General features: G+C 34.6%; 1 protein-coding gene across 3 annotated transcripts in view; it reads left to right on the top strand.

Annotated features, from left to right (window-relative positions):
- The first annotated feature begins 4,827 nt into the window (after positions 1 to 4,827).
- The window catches only part of inaE (inactivation no afterpotential E), a 186,258-nt gene continuing 176,326 nt past the window's right edge, over positions 4,828 to 14,759 (top strand). For all 3 annotated transcript variants that reach the window (XM_089105639.1, XM_089105638.1, XM_089105640.1), the window contains exon 1: positions 4,828 to 4,991. In XM_089105639.1, the coding sequence (XP_088961765.1) occupies positions 4,897 to 4,991 (95 nt within the window). In that variant the 5' untranslated portion in view covers positions 4,828 to 4,896. The remainder of the gene's footprint in view (positions 4,992 to 14,759) is intronic.

Below are 14,759 nucleotides of genomic sequence, written 5' to 3'. Positions count from 1 at the left end.
TATCATTACTGATCATTTACTGTATCTTATTGACCTGAAGTTCTGTTTTTAGATGTTTTTCACATTCTTTTGTTTTATTTTCATAATTTACGATAAAGATCACATCGCTTTTCTATCCTACGAAAAACAAGTCATTCGGAGTGATGACCTTTTCGAAGTTGGTCATTAAAATAGAATCTGAGTGAATATTTCAGCCCCGTGACCAATAGTCATCCTCAGCGAAATGGAAGGAAAAAAAGAACTAAAACAAAGAAGCTAATGAAAAATCTTACTTAGAAGCTAATGAAAAATTAATGCAAGACTAAAGAGCAATAATTTTTTTTAATTATTAAAGCAATAATAATTCCGTAACTTTTAATAAATACATTTTTCGGTTGTCCTTTGCCAAAACCCAGTATCAAACAGTTCGTGGTAACGAACTGTAAGGAGCGACCCGGCTCAATAGTAACCAAAACTCCAAAAAACAAAAGTAATAAAAACTCCAAAACGCCAATAGTTATGTCAAATAAATCAGATTTTTATGCTGATTTCAAATATATAAGTTTCATCAAGTTTAGTCTTACCCATCAAAAGTTATGCGCCTGAAAAAAGTTGCTTTATTTTCAAAATAAGGCAACTTTATGATGATCTCGAATATTTAAGTTTTATTAAGTTTAGTTATACCCATCAAAAGTTACGAGAAAATTTGAGAAAATTTGCCTTATTTTCGAAAAAAGGGGGAAACAGCCCCTAAAAGTCATAGAACTTTAATGAAAATCACACCATCAGGTTCGGCATGTTAGAGAACCCTTCTATATAAGTTTTTAGCTCCTATCTTCAAAAATGTGTAATTTTGTATTTTTTGCCAGAAGAAAGATCCCGTATACGTATTTATTTGTTTGTTTTTTGTTTTGTTTTTTATCGTCCCAGGGGTGACCGTATTAATCTAGTAGTCCTAGAATATCGTGAGAGGGCTCATCTAATTAGAAATTATAAGTTCCATTGTCGTTTTAGAGCGACCAAAAAATTGGACGGCGACTTGGCCCCCTCCCACACTCATTTTTTTCCCAAAGTCACCCAATCAAAATTTTAGGATAACCATTTTGTTCAGCATTGTCGAAAATTTAATAAATATGTCTTTAAGGATGACTTAATCCCCTACAGTTCACGGGGGAAGGGCTGCAAGTTATGAACTTTACCCATTGTTTACATATAGTATTGGTAAATGGGAAGTATACAGACGTTTCAGGAGGGATATTTTTCGGGTGGGGGGGGGGGAGGATCTTTCCATGGAGGATGTTTCCGTGGGGGAAGGACATTTTTATGACGGGGGTGCCGGATTTCCCAGCATTATTTAAAAAACGATCAGAAATTAAATAAAAAAAAAAGTTTTTTCAACTGAAAGTAAGGAGCAACATTAAAACTTAAAACAAACAGAAATTATTACGTATATTAAGGGGGTTGCCCCCTAGTCAATATCTCGCCATTACGCTAAAGTTTTTCTTAGTACTTTCAAAAGAGCTATCTATTCTTATTAACCGGCCTTTGTGATTCAGCGGCTTATGATTTAAACAAAATTCAAATTTTAGCGTAAAGAGTGATGTATTAACTAGGGGTAAACTCCCTAATATACTTAATATAAACATACAAATATAGAAGATCGTTTCTCAAGCTAATTCGTAAGTTACGTCCGAAGAAAATTTCGATAAAGCCACTTAGCCAAAATAGTAAAATTAATATGCAAATTTCATTCTAATTATTCATGTACGGTGAGCCAAAATCAAAGCTGCATTAATTCAAAAACGTTCAGAAATTAAATAAAAAAAACAAGTTTTTTTTAAACTATAAGTAAGGAGCGACATTAAAACTTAAAACGAACAGAAATTATTCCGTTTATGAAAGGGGCTGTCCCTTCCTCAACGTCTCTCTCTTTACGCTAAAGTTTGATTCTGTCACACAATTTTATTTTAAAAAAAAATCAAAAACTTTAGCGTAAAGAGCGAGGTGTTGAGGAGGGGACAGTCCCTTTCATAAACGGAATAATTTCTGTTCGTTTTAAGTTTTAATGTCGCTCCTTACTTTCAGTTAAAAAAATTTGTTTTTTTTATTTAATTATACAAAAGGCTGATACCGAATTAAGGATGGATCTCTCCTAATCTTGATACGACAAGTTCAATTGCACTTTCAGAATTTGTATATGCTATAAGCCTGTTCTTATTTCATATTAAATTAAAAAAACAAGTTTTTTAAACTGAAAGTAAGGAGCGACATTAAAACTTAAAACAAACAGAAATTATTCCGTATATGAAAGGGACTGTCCCTTCCTCAACGATCCGCTCTTTACGCTAAAGTTTTTTATCGTTTTAAAAAATAAAGTTGTGAGACAGAGTCAAACTTTGGCGTAAAGAGTGAGGGGTTGAGGAGGGGACAGTCCCTTTCATATACGGAATAATTTCTGTTCGTTTTAAGTTTTAATGTCGCTCCTTACTTTCAGTTTAAAAAACTTGTTTGTTTTATTTAATTTTTGAATATTTTTGAATAAATGCAGGTTTTGATCTTGGCTCACCGTGCATGAATAATTAAAACAAAATTTTCATATTAATTTACTTTTATTTAGTTAAATGGCTTTCTCGAAACTTGTTTAATTTTATTTACGAACGTTTTTATTAGTAATTAATATACGTAACTTACGAATTAACTTAGGTAACGAACTTCTATATTCATATATTTTTAATACGTTTATACGAAAGTTCGAATTTTGTTCTAATTCTTTAAAAATGACCGCTTAATCACAAAGGCCGTTAATTAGAATAAATAGCTCTTATGAAATTACTAAAAAATCTTTGGCTTAAAGAGCGAGGCATTGACTACGGGGCGAACCCAATTATATATGTAACATTTTCTGTTCGTTTAAAGTTTCGATGTTGCTTCTGTTGCAGTTGAAATACTAGTTTTTTATATTAAATTTCTGATCTTTTTTAAATAATGCTGGGAAGTCCGGCGTCCCCTTCATAGCAGTGTCCCTTCCCCCATGAAAACTTCCTTCATGGAAATATCCTCCCACATAGCGCCCGACCTACCCCCCCCCCCAACTACGAGGAAAAATCTCCCCTGAAAACGTCTGTATACTTCCAAATAACCAAGACTATATGTTAACATTGGGTAAAGTTCATAACTTTCAGTCCTCCCCCCGGGAACTTTTGGGAATTAAGTCATCCTAAAAGACATACTTATGATATTTTCGAACATGCTGAACAAAATGGCTATCTCAAAATTTTGATCAGGTGACTTTGGGAAAAAAATGAGCGTGGGAGGGGGCCCCCCATTTTTAGTTGCCCTCCATTACTTGGTAACTCAAAAAGGGCGCTAGAACTCTTAATTAGTATTCTAATGAGCCCTTCTACGGTATTCTAGGAGCACTTGGTCGGTACGATCACCCCTGGGGAAAAAAACAAACAAAAAACAAACAAACAAATAAATACGCACCCGTGATCTTTCTTCTGGCAAAAAATGCAAAATTCCACATTTTTGTAGAAGGGAGCTTGAAACCTCTACAGTAGGGTTCTCTGATACGCGGAATATGATGGTGTGATTTTCATTAGGGTTATATAACTTTTTGGGGGTCTTTCCCCCTTTTTTCGAACATCAGCCAAATATCCTCAGGCATCTAACTTTTGATGGGTAAGATTAAACTTCATGAAATTTATATGTTTGAAATCAGCATTAAAATTCGATTCTTTTGATGTATCTATTTGTATCAAAATACCGTTTTTTAGAGTTTCGGTTACCATTGAGCTGGGTCGCTCCTTACTTACAGTTCGTTACCACGAACTGTTTGATTCAGCCTACTAGGGTAGTTCTTGCTCATGTTCTGACGGTTTTCCACATCCAAATCTCAGACACGTGCACAAGATTTTTTTTTTTTGGGGGGGGAGGGGTTAATAATGCAAAAACATTCATTTAATAATTTGATCAAGAAGTGCCAAGAAATTTCACAGGTTTTACGATAGGAAGGGTTGGGTCATAAGGCCTTTTCTCTATGTATGTGCCTGGCAGAAACTAGTGCAGAGATACTAGGATTATAAGCCTAGTCGAAAAGAGTACCAAAGATGGAAAGGAAACAGAATATGGGGTACCTATTGATGAAACTGCATTTTCATTTATTTCTCCATTCCAAAAATGAAAATGAAATTGTAACTTTAAGACTTCTCCAAAAACTTGGAAAATGCAGTTACTCTGTCTTGGCAGAGGACAACTGATTAGTCATGAGTTAGAATACTTATTTATTTTTTCTCTCAATTATTTCTTCTATTTCAGCGAGGAAGGCCATTGGTCAGATATGATTTATTCATAAAGAATTAAACACAGAATGAATATACGTTATTAATCCCTACGTTGCCTGTAAAGAAGGGGGATATTTTCACATTAATTTAAATAAGGAAAAGAATAAAAAAAGGATTATGAAGATTATAAGATAACTAATAGGATTAATAAACAACAGTTAGATAGAAACAAAATAATTAGACTCCAATCAATCCTTCACAAAATCACAGTTTAGTAGATATAGCCGGAAATTCACTTGAGTGTTTTTAATAATTAATTTTTAAATTATTATGTTCGCAAAAAGTCCGCATTCCGCATAAATTCTTGTTTTCTTCTTCTCGTAAAGATGTATAAATAAACATTAAAAATGACAAGATTATCAAGAGATAATAGATATCTTCTTAGAGAAGTTAAATTTGTATCGTTTTCTGTCTCCGAGGAAATAACGAGATTGCGCGCTAAGAACTTCAAAAATTTGTAGATGCCTCAAGTATTGAGCGGTTTTGTAGAGCTTGTGAGACCGCATGTTTTTGGCAGGTTTTTTTGAAATCTCAGTTTAATCTGTGGTCTCACAAATAGTGAAAGTGAACAATTATGCCAGGGTTAGTGATTTTTGGAACAAGATGGAATATTGGAAGTGATGATTTAATTGTCCCTGGATTGACTTTATTCCTGCTAAATACAATATCGTAAGAGACTTAATAATTTGATTCTGATTAATTAGTTTGTTTATTTAAAACCCATACACACAGTCATACATAGGTTGGGTAACAATAAAAAAAATATATATAAGAGAATAGTACTAAAGACTTTATAAAAACTTAATTTAAGTAGTAATTTAAGTCTTATTCCTGGAAGGTGGTAGTCACGGGTTGGCCTTGGAGTTTCCTATCCAATTGACACTTTTCACATTGTGCACGCGCGAAACGTTTTGCGAGAGTAGCCTAATTTATTATTCACATTTTTTTCTAAAACTCCAGGCAGATCTTTGACTCGTTCAGTTACCATCAGTGTCTTCATATGTTGCAAATACAAATTTCGAAAGTAATATAGCCTATATATATATATATATATATATATATATATATATATATATATATATATATATATATATATATATATATATATATATATATATATATATATATATATATATATATATATATATATATATATATATATATATATATATATATATATATATATATATATATATATATATATATATATATATATATATATATATATATATATATATATATATATATATATATATGTATATGTATATGTATATATATATAGCCTATGTATACGAATCCATGTACGCATATGTGAGTTACATTGTGCTGATTCTAGGCAAGTTGATCTAAACGATCATCTGTCACGTGTAGTCTCAGAAAGTCTAGACACAAATTACACCGTAATGAAGTTTCACTTTTTTTTCGATACAAGGCTATTTCAAATTCCATTTGTTGCTCTTTTTCAACGACCTTGGGTTGTATTGTGAGGAAAATAGTAATATTCACGCCACTGAATCCCTGGCCGGGGTTGTGAGGAGCTTACGGTTAAAAAATACCAGGTATCTGAATTTCAGCTGAGTGGGAAAACGTGTGGTCCTGCTGCAAGCAGGGAACTGAATATTTATCCCTAGGAAATAGCATGGACGCCCATAAGGGGGGGGGGCGGGCCGCCAGCCCCCTTCTGGCTGAATGATGTTGCCTTATTTTTTTATTTTTGTTCTAAGATTTCTATTATATAGCATTAAAAGTGCCAATTAGATCAGGTAAGCCCCCCCCTGGAATTCAGCTTATGGGCGCCCATGGGAACTAGCTAGCTATTCAATTACCGTCAAAAGTTTCTTTTCTTCAAAAGTCCGGGGGCGTCCCACTTTCAAAAAAACCGTTCAAAAGGTGCCACGTTTGTCAGAATTGTGACACACGGGAAGCGAGTATGCCCTGCGTGGCACGAAGAGGCGTGGTGTAGCTGACATGTGAAATCCTCAGCGTAACAAGTGGTATTTCAAGATGTACTCTCAGGGGGGGGGAGAGGATGACACCACTTTATTGTGTTTGTCTGAGGACGCTTGTCTTTACCTCTCCATGGTGAAAATGGTCAGGAAGATGATTAATTGCCATGCTGCCCGGTGTTCAGTTTGTGCTTTAGTGCTGGAATACCAGTTTCAGGGGTGGGATAGAGGGTAATTTCTTCTCTAGATCATTCCCCTCCTCTTAGATTTTGAAAATACATTTCTCTCGTATTTTCATTGAAAAACTGAAAAAACAACAAAATTACCAACCTAAATTTTGAAAATACATTTGTTTATATCTTCATTAGAAAAAATAAAAAAAGGGTGTCTTGCCCCTCCTCCCTACAGTTTCATCACCTGTTGTAGTGATCTCCAACCATTGTTTATGAGGAGCTTTGTTTTTACCAAGATTTAAATAGGAATGTTTCTAATCTTCCCATTTTTATGCACTTTTTCAATTTATTTTTGTTTCCCTGGTCGGCTATTGTTCCCCCTTTTCTGAGATTAAATAAAAAAAACAAGTTTTTTTTAACTGAAAGTAAGGAGCGACATTAAAACTTAAAACAAACAGAAATTATTCCGTATATGAAAGGGGCTGTCTCCTCCTCAGCGCTTCGCTCTTTACGCTAAAGTTTTTTTGTTGTTTAAAAAAAATAGAGTTGTTAGAAAGTTGTGAGAAAGACGCGCTCCTTACTTTCAGTTAAAAAAAAACTTGTTTTTTTTATTTAATTTTTGAACGTTTTTGAATTAATGCAGGTTTTGATTTTGGCTCACCGTACATGAATAATTAAAACAAAATTTGCATATTAATTTTACTTTTATTTGGTTAAATGGCTTTCTCGAAACTTGTTGAATTTTATTTACGAACGTTTTTATTAATAATAAATATACGTAACTTACAAATTAACTTACGTATCTAACTTCTATATTCATATATTTTTAATACGTATATTAGGGGGTTTGCCCCCTAGTAAATACCTTGCTCTTTACGCCAAAGTTCGAATTTTTTTACAATTCTTTAAAAATGACCTCTTAATCAAAACGGCCGTGATTTAGAATAAATATTTCATATGAAATTAATGAAAATTGTTGGAACTAAAGAGTATGGTGATCACCATGGGACGAACCTAATCAAATGCCTAATATTTTTTGTTCGTTTTAAGTTTTGATTTTGTTCCTTACCTTCTCTTGAAAAACTTGTTTTTTTTATACTTAATTTCTGATTTTTTTTAAATAATGCTGGGGAGTCTGGCTAAACTCGTAATTGTAAAGCAATGAAGTGGCTCAAAACCAAAGGCTGACACTTGTCACCCATTACTATGCCTAAAATATGTACTGTAATTGATCCATATTTTACTACTACATATTTTTCGGTACTTTCCCCATTATGCGGGCCTCTCGGGTTACTCACTATAGAATGGGCAATGACAAAACCCGTTTTTGACGTCCTAACTCTTATAGAGTAGGCAATGATAGCAAGGTTTTCATTGCGTATACGATATTAAACTGTGGTTTTTGGGGTTTCGGGGGGGGGGAGAGGTACCTAGGTAAGGTACCTAGCAATGTCCCTACTTCATAGCAATGTCCCTTCCCCCATGAAAACTTCCTTCATGGAAAGATCCTCCCACATAAACCCCAACCCACCCCCCCAATACCAGAAAAAACTCCCCCTGAAAACGTCTGTATACTTCCCATAACCAGTGCTATATGTTAAAATTGGGTAAACTTCATTACTTTCAGCCCTCCCCCCGGGGGTTTCGGGGGATTAATTCATCCTAAAGGACATAGTTATCACATTTTCGACCATACTAAACAAAATGGCTCTCTCAAAAATTTGATCAGGTGACTTTGGGGAAAAAATGAGCGTGGGAGGGGGCCTAGTTGCCCTCCATTTTTTTAGTCACTTAAAAAGAGCACTAGAACTTATAATTTCCGTTCCAATGGGCCCTCTTATGATATTCTAGGACGATTGGGTCTACACGATTACCCCTGGGAAAAAAAACAAAAAAACAACAAAAAAACAAATAAACACGCATCCGTGATCTTTCTTCTGGCAAAAAATGGAAAATTCCACATAATTTGTAAATAGGAGCTTAAAATCTCTACAATAGGGTTCTCTGATACGCTGAATATGATGGTGTGATTTTCATTAAGGTTCTGTATAACTTTTAGGGGGTCTTTTCTCCTTTTTTCCAAAATAAGCCAAATTTTCTCAGGCGCCTAACTTTTGATGGGTAAGATTAAACTTGATGAAACTTATATATTTGAAATCACAATTAAAATCTGATTCTTTTGATGTATCTATTGGTATCAAAATTCCGTTTTTTAGACTTTCGGTTACCATTGAGCCGGGTCGCTCCTTACTTACAGTTCGTTACCACGAACTGTTTGATCCATGACCTCATCCCGCCCGATTTGCAGACGTCCTGCCTTGCGTTTTACACCGCCTGGATTACAATACGAAGCATCAAGCATTTCGTTTTTGTTTGATTGATCCATCACTTCAAACTGAATAGTTCCATTTTTCTTTCGTATTTCAATATCAAAATCAAATCTATATGAAGCATTGATATCGATGTCGTCAATGTTTTTTTGTGTTTTAACATATATATTTAAAGAATGCTTACAGCATTCTTGCTGTTTAGCTAAAACTATTCTAAAATCATATTTAGATTTATTTGTTTATGTGAAAAGACCATTTGCACACCAATGTTTTATCCTATCACTTCTCTTTGAAGTAGAAACATTTTCTGTACAGAAATTTAGAACCTAACAAAGATTCGGTCTTAAAAGAAATAAAAAGAAACAGGAAAAAAGGAACAGAAATAAAAAGAATAAAAAAAAGAAACAGGAAAAAAGATGGACCCTTTCTGAAGTGGCTTCGGAATGAGTAGGTGTGGGCATGCTATCATCTTTTTTTTTCTTTGTTTTTAAGATTTTGGGTGTTCGATAGCAACATATTTTTATTCATTTTTGTTGTCTTACTTCATAAAGGATTTACGACAATAGCCTCTTCTTTTTGTGAAAATGTATACATTATATATTATTGATGAAAGTCATTGCATTTTACAAACGAATCCTGATAAATAAACCAACTAAAAGTAAGGAGTAAAAAAACTTAAAATGGACATAAATTATACCGTAAATGGGGGATATCCCCCTCCTGAATACCTCGATCTTTACGCTAAAGTCTTTTAGCACTTTTAAAAAAGCTTCTTATTCTAATTAAACACCCTATTCTAATTAATGTGTTTAAGGAGTCGCTCTTAAAGAAATGGGACAGAAAAACCTTAGCATAGAGAGTGAGGTACTCGTGAGGAGGTAGCCCCCCTGTTATACTTAATAATTTTTGTTCGTTTTAAGTTTTAATGCTGCTCTTTCAGTTGAAAAAACTTATTTTTTAAATTTAATTTCTGATCGTTTTCTAAATAATACCGGGAAAACCGGCTCCTCCTCTTATGAAATATTCCCTCCCTCACTGAAAAACTCCATGGAAAGTTCCTCCCACATAATCCTTCCCCCCCCCTCATTTCAGGACCTCCCCCCTGAGAATTCAATTCTTGTTGAAAATTCCCCCCCCCCCCCGAAAAGTTTCTTTTGGACGATTCCGCCCGAAAAATTCTCAAACCCTGCCAGGAATTCCCCGCTCCGTATGAAAGTTTTCTCGGAAATCAGGTCTTCACCCTGCTAGTTGGAAGTTGTTCCCGCAGAAAGTTTCGCCATGAAGAATTTCTTCTACAAAAAAATCCCCATCGAGAATTTCTTATGTAGAAAATCCCCCCCCTCATGGAAAAATCCTCTTGACGATTCCGACCCGGTAAAAAAAATAAAAAATCCCCCCCAGGCAATTCCCCTTAATATCTCCATATAAAAAATTGAGTCGACAAAGAGAAAGTAAAACAAATAAAAGGATTTCGTACAGGAATTCTGACAAACTTCCCCAGCTTAAATTTACCCTGGAAACCCATCCAATCAAAATTTTGAGATAGCCATTTTGTTCAGCGTAGTTGATTTCCAGATAGAAAATGTCTTTTTGGGGAGGACACTCCCCCACAACCCACGGGGCAAGGGTTTTAAGTTATGCCCTGGGGGCATATAAGGTTTTTATAGAAGACTTTGTCGTAGAAGCTTCAAAAAAGGCTCATTCGATTGGAAATTCAAAGGGCTAGTGCCTTTATTAATAGTCGAAAGTGATTGGAGGGCAACTAGCCCACCCCCCACGCCCATCATTCCCCCGAACCCATCCAATCAAAATTTTGAGATAGCCATTTTGTTCAGGGTACTTGATTTCCAGATAGAAAATATGTTTTTGTGGAGGACACTCCCCAACATCCCTCAGGGCAAGGGTTTTAAGTTATGCCCTGGGGGTATATAAGGCTTTTAAAGAAGGCGTTGTCGTAAAAACTTCAATAAAAGCTCATTCGACTGGAAATTCAAAGGGCTAGTGCCGTTTTTAATAGTCGAAAGTGATTGGAGGGCAACTAGCCCCCCCCCCATACCCATCATTCCCCCAAACACATCCAATAAAAATTTCTATTTAGCCATTTTGTTCAGGGTAGTTGATTTCCAGATAGAAAACATATTTTTAAGGAGGACACTGACCCACAACCCTCAGGGCAAGGATTATAAGTTATGCCCTGGGGGCATATAAGGTTTTTATTGAAATCTTTGTCGTAGAACCTTGAAAAAGGGTTCATTCGATTTAAAATTCAAAGGACTAGTACCCTTTTTAATAGTCAAAAGTGATTTGAGGTCAACTAACCCCCCTCTATCGCCCACCTTTTCCCAAAACACATCCAATAAAATTTTTTAGATAGCCATTTTATCCAACGTAGTTAAAAGTTTTGGAAATTCGGTCTTTAAGGATGACAACCCCTCCCCCCCCCCCACCGCTGCCAGTGTAATGGCTGTAGGTTATGCCCTGGGGGCTTATAAAGTTTTATTTGAATTATTGCCATAAAAAGATCAAACGGGAGCATTCCATTTGAAAGACATAGGCAGAAGGTCTTTTTTAACACTTGAAACTGGTTGGATTGCAACTAGTGCCTCTTACATTCCAACAATTTTCCAAAACACACCCCGTAAAAATTGGTAGATATCCATTTTGATCAACGCAGTTGAAAGTTCTGGTAATTTGGTCTTTTAGGATGATAGCCACCTCAGAGCCGTCAATGCAAGGGCTGTAAGTTATGCCCTGGGGGTATATAAGGTTAATATAGAAATTTGTTTTATATGATTTTTAGAATAGATTTTAGTCTTCCTCAAATCTAATTTTTATATGTTTAAAAACTGAATGTTGACTTAAGATTAAATCAAAATGCACTGTGATAATACTAATTCCCAACAAGGCATCTCAGCAGTATCCCAAAAACGACTGAGGGTATTATGTTCAAACGTTCAGGGCTACTTCTGGTCTTAAAATTTAACCAAATCCAAATAGCTCAAATGTATCCAAGCTATCAAAGAAAGTAAACAGATTTTTTTGCGAATGGTATCAAGTTTTCCATTACAGGTCAACTAGAGGAGTTATGAAACTAAATTAAACAGTAATATTTGTGTCCAGATTTTTAAAAGGGTGTATGCTGTTAAAAATTGCTGAAAATTATTCTCTGGCATACAAATAGCAGGCCAAACTATAAAGTCTTAAAAACGAAAAGATTTAAAGTGTTATTTTCTTTTTCCCTGAAAAGACTATGTCAATATAAAACGAACAGAAATTAATTAAAAAAAACTTTTTCCACAAATAAGTTTTTCAAAGAAAAGTAAAGAATTCCACTAAACCAAATTTGAGCAAAAATAAAATCAAATAATATACTAAGCTCGAAACTTCCACAAATCAGCATCGATGAATAAATGAAACGCAAAACGAACACTAAATACAATAAATAACCGAGTCAAACTCAAGAAATTAAAACAAGCTGGGCGCAAAACCCCTATGCCTTCCCAAGGCCAGAACAAAATTTGCACTTTACTGAAAAAAATATAAATGTTTTTACTTTTATAACTTTAATAAATCAAATAATATTAACATTTTGATTACCAGATATCAGTATATGTATATTAAACTGACAATGCACATTCATTTGTATTTTTTCAGTAAAGTGCAAATTTTGTTCTGGCCTTGGGAAGGCATAAGGGTTTTGCGCCCAACTTATGTTAATTTCTGTTCGTTTTGAGTATGACTCGGCTAATTATTGTAATTTCTGTTCGTTTTGGGTTTCATTTATTTATCAATGCTGATTTGTGGTAGTTTCACGCTTGGTAGATTATTTGACATTAGTTTTGCTAATTTTTTGTTTAATGGAGTTCTTTACTTTTCTTTGAATAACTTATTTTGTGGAAAAAGTTTTTTTTAATTAATCTTAAGAAAAAAATCGAATGTGTTAACAATGAGTAATTTGCATAGCTTACAGCCATCGCACAGGGGGCTGCGGGAGGGGGGGGGGAAGTCAAACCCGAAGCCATAGTTCTAGGACTATTTTTAATAAATGGTTATCTCAAAATTCTAATCGAAAGCATTTGGGGGAAAAGAACACGGGCAGATGGTTGCCCTCCGATCAGTTTTGAATCTTAAAAAGGGCACTGGAACTTCTTATATCCATTTGAATGAGCCCCCTCCAAAGTTTATCCGACCAATCTTCCCATAAAAGCCTTAGATCTTAACAATGGACAACTTGCATAACTTACAGCCCTTGCCCGGAGACTGGAAGGGCGGTTGTCAACCCCGGTGGCATGGTTATTTGACCTTTGGATTATTTTGAACAAAATGGCTATGTCAATTTTTTTTCAGATGTGTTTGGGGAAAAACAGTAAGGGGGAAGGACTGGTTGCACTCCAATCACGTTGGACTCCTTAAAAGTTCACTAGAACTTTTATTTTGTAATTAAATGAGTCCCCTCCGAAGTTTATACGGCCGCCCCTTCCATATGAAGTGCCTCTGGGGGAAAAAATAATACATTTTAGCCTTATGGCTGTTTACTATAGGTAACGCTATAGCATTGCCTGTGACTTAAACAGGTGAGTAGACCTTTAAGTTTCCTTTCTAATAAATATCCGAAATTATCAAAGGGGAATACGGGTGAATTTTCCACAGGGGTTTTCCGGGGGTACTTTCTGTTGTGATGTTTTTTCGGGGGAATTTTTTGCGTGCGACAATTTTACGCAGGGGGGGGGAGGATTTTCCGCGGGGAATTTTCTGGGGGGAACGCCTAACACCCTATTTACCAAAGGTAGCGTTAGAGCTTTGCCTTGATGTGTCTAACTGGTCGAAAGAGGAAAAAAGCTGCGGAGAAATACTCTTTATCAGTTTTTCAGTATAGAAATAGATTAAGATCTGGTATTCAGATACAAATGAAACAAGCCGAAAAGCCAGGGCTTTTACCTCTAGGCCATTTGTTTAGTGAGCCAAATTTATTTACCCATATATAATTGTATTGTAGTTGAGTTCAGTAGCAAAACAGGATGAGGTTAGGAATAAGATCGTTAGCATTCAATGGACAATATGGATAATAAATCTTGTCCTTGAGTACATCAAACATAAAGTATCACAGGCACAACACATGAGTTTCTTGAACTTTAAGACAGGCATACAAGAATTTCTATTCAGTAGGTGTAACCACAGCAGATGCAGTTTTAGGGAAGGGACAGAGGGGCGCACGCCAGAGGCACAGAAATTTTTAAAGCGCAAAATTTAAAATAAATAATTTAACAGTTATAATCATTTTGTGATTTTGAATTTTTATGTTTGATAAAATAAAGTAGAGGGTGGAGCTAATCAGTGAAAATAATTAATAAATTGTTAATTCATTAAAAAAATTAAATTAAATTCAGAAATAATTAAATAATAATAATTACAGTAATTTAATTAAGTAATTAATAATGTTATTTAATTAAAATGATAGACTAAAAAATCATCAAAAATGAATTATTAATCTATTAACAAATAAAAACATAATTTTATTAATAAATGAATATTATGTTAAAAATTATTTGGAGACAGGGGAGGGGGCGCTAATCAAGATTTTGCCACTGAACCAAAATGAATCAGCAAGTTCACTTGTAAAGATTCTTTGACTCAAAATTGTTCATTTTTATATTGACCTAGTTTTTGTCACAAAAAAACAGAGCCGATTTTAAAAAGGTGGTGTTGTTTGTCTTTTCAGAAATCGCATTTTTTTTTTATCCATCTATACGTGTTGCTCGCCATTAGTTCACCTGAAGAATCATTTAATATAGTTTGGTTGACTTTTACAAGGAAGATATTATCTTTGTCTCCAGAAATAATGAATAATGCGTTTGGCTTGCAAAAATGTGTCGCAAGAAATCTTAGTTTCAGTACTAAGTATAGGTCAGTATCGTCAAACGGGGTTACTTTGAACTAAAAGTACCTTTTTTCCTTCTTTATTTTGCAATAACTTTTGTAAATGGTAAC

Source organism: Artemia sp. Qi Xiang Cuo, chromosome 19 (assembly GCF_049724085.1).
Source record: "Artemia sp. Qi Xiang Cuo chromosome 19, ASM4972408v1, whole genome shotgun sequence".
Classification (NCBI taxonomy): domain Eukaryota; kingdom Metazoa; phylum Arthropoda; class Branchiopoda; order Anostraca; family Artemiidae; genus Artemia; species Artemia sp. Qi Xiang Cuo.
Note: the sequence above shows the minus strand (reverse complement) of the source record. Positions and strands in the feature narration are given on the sequence as shown.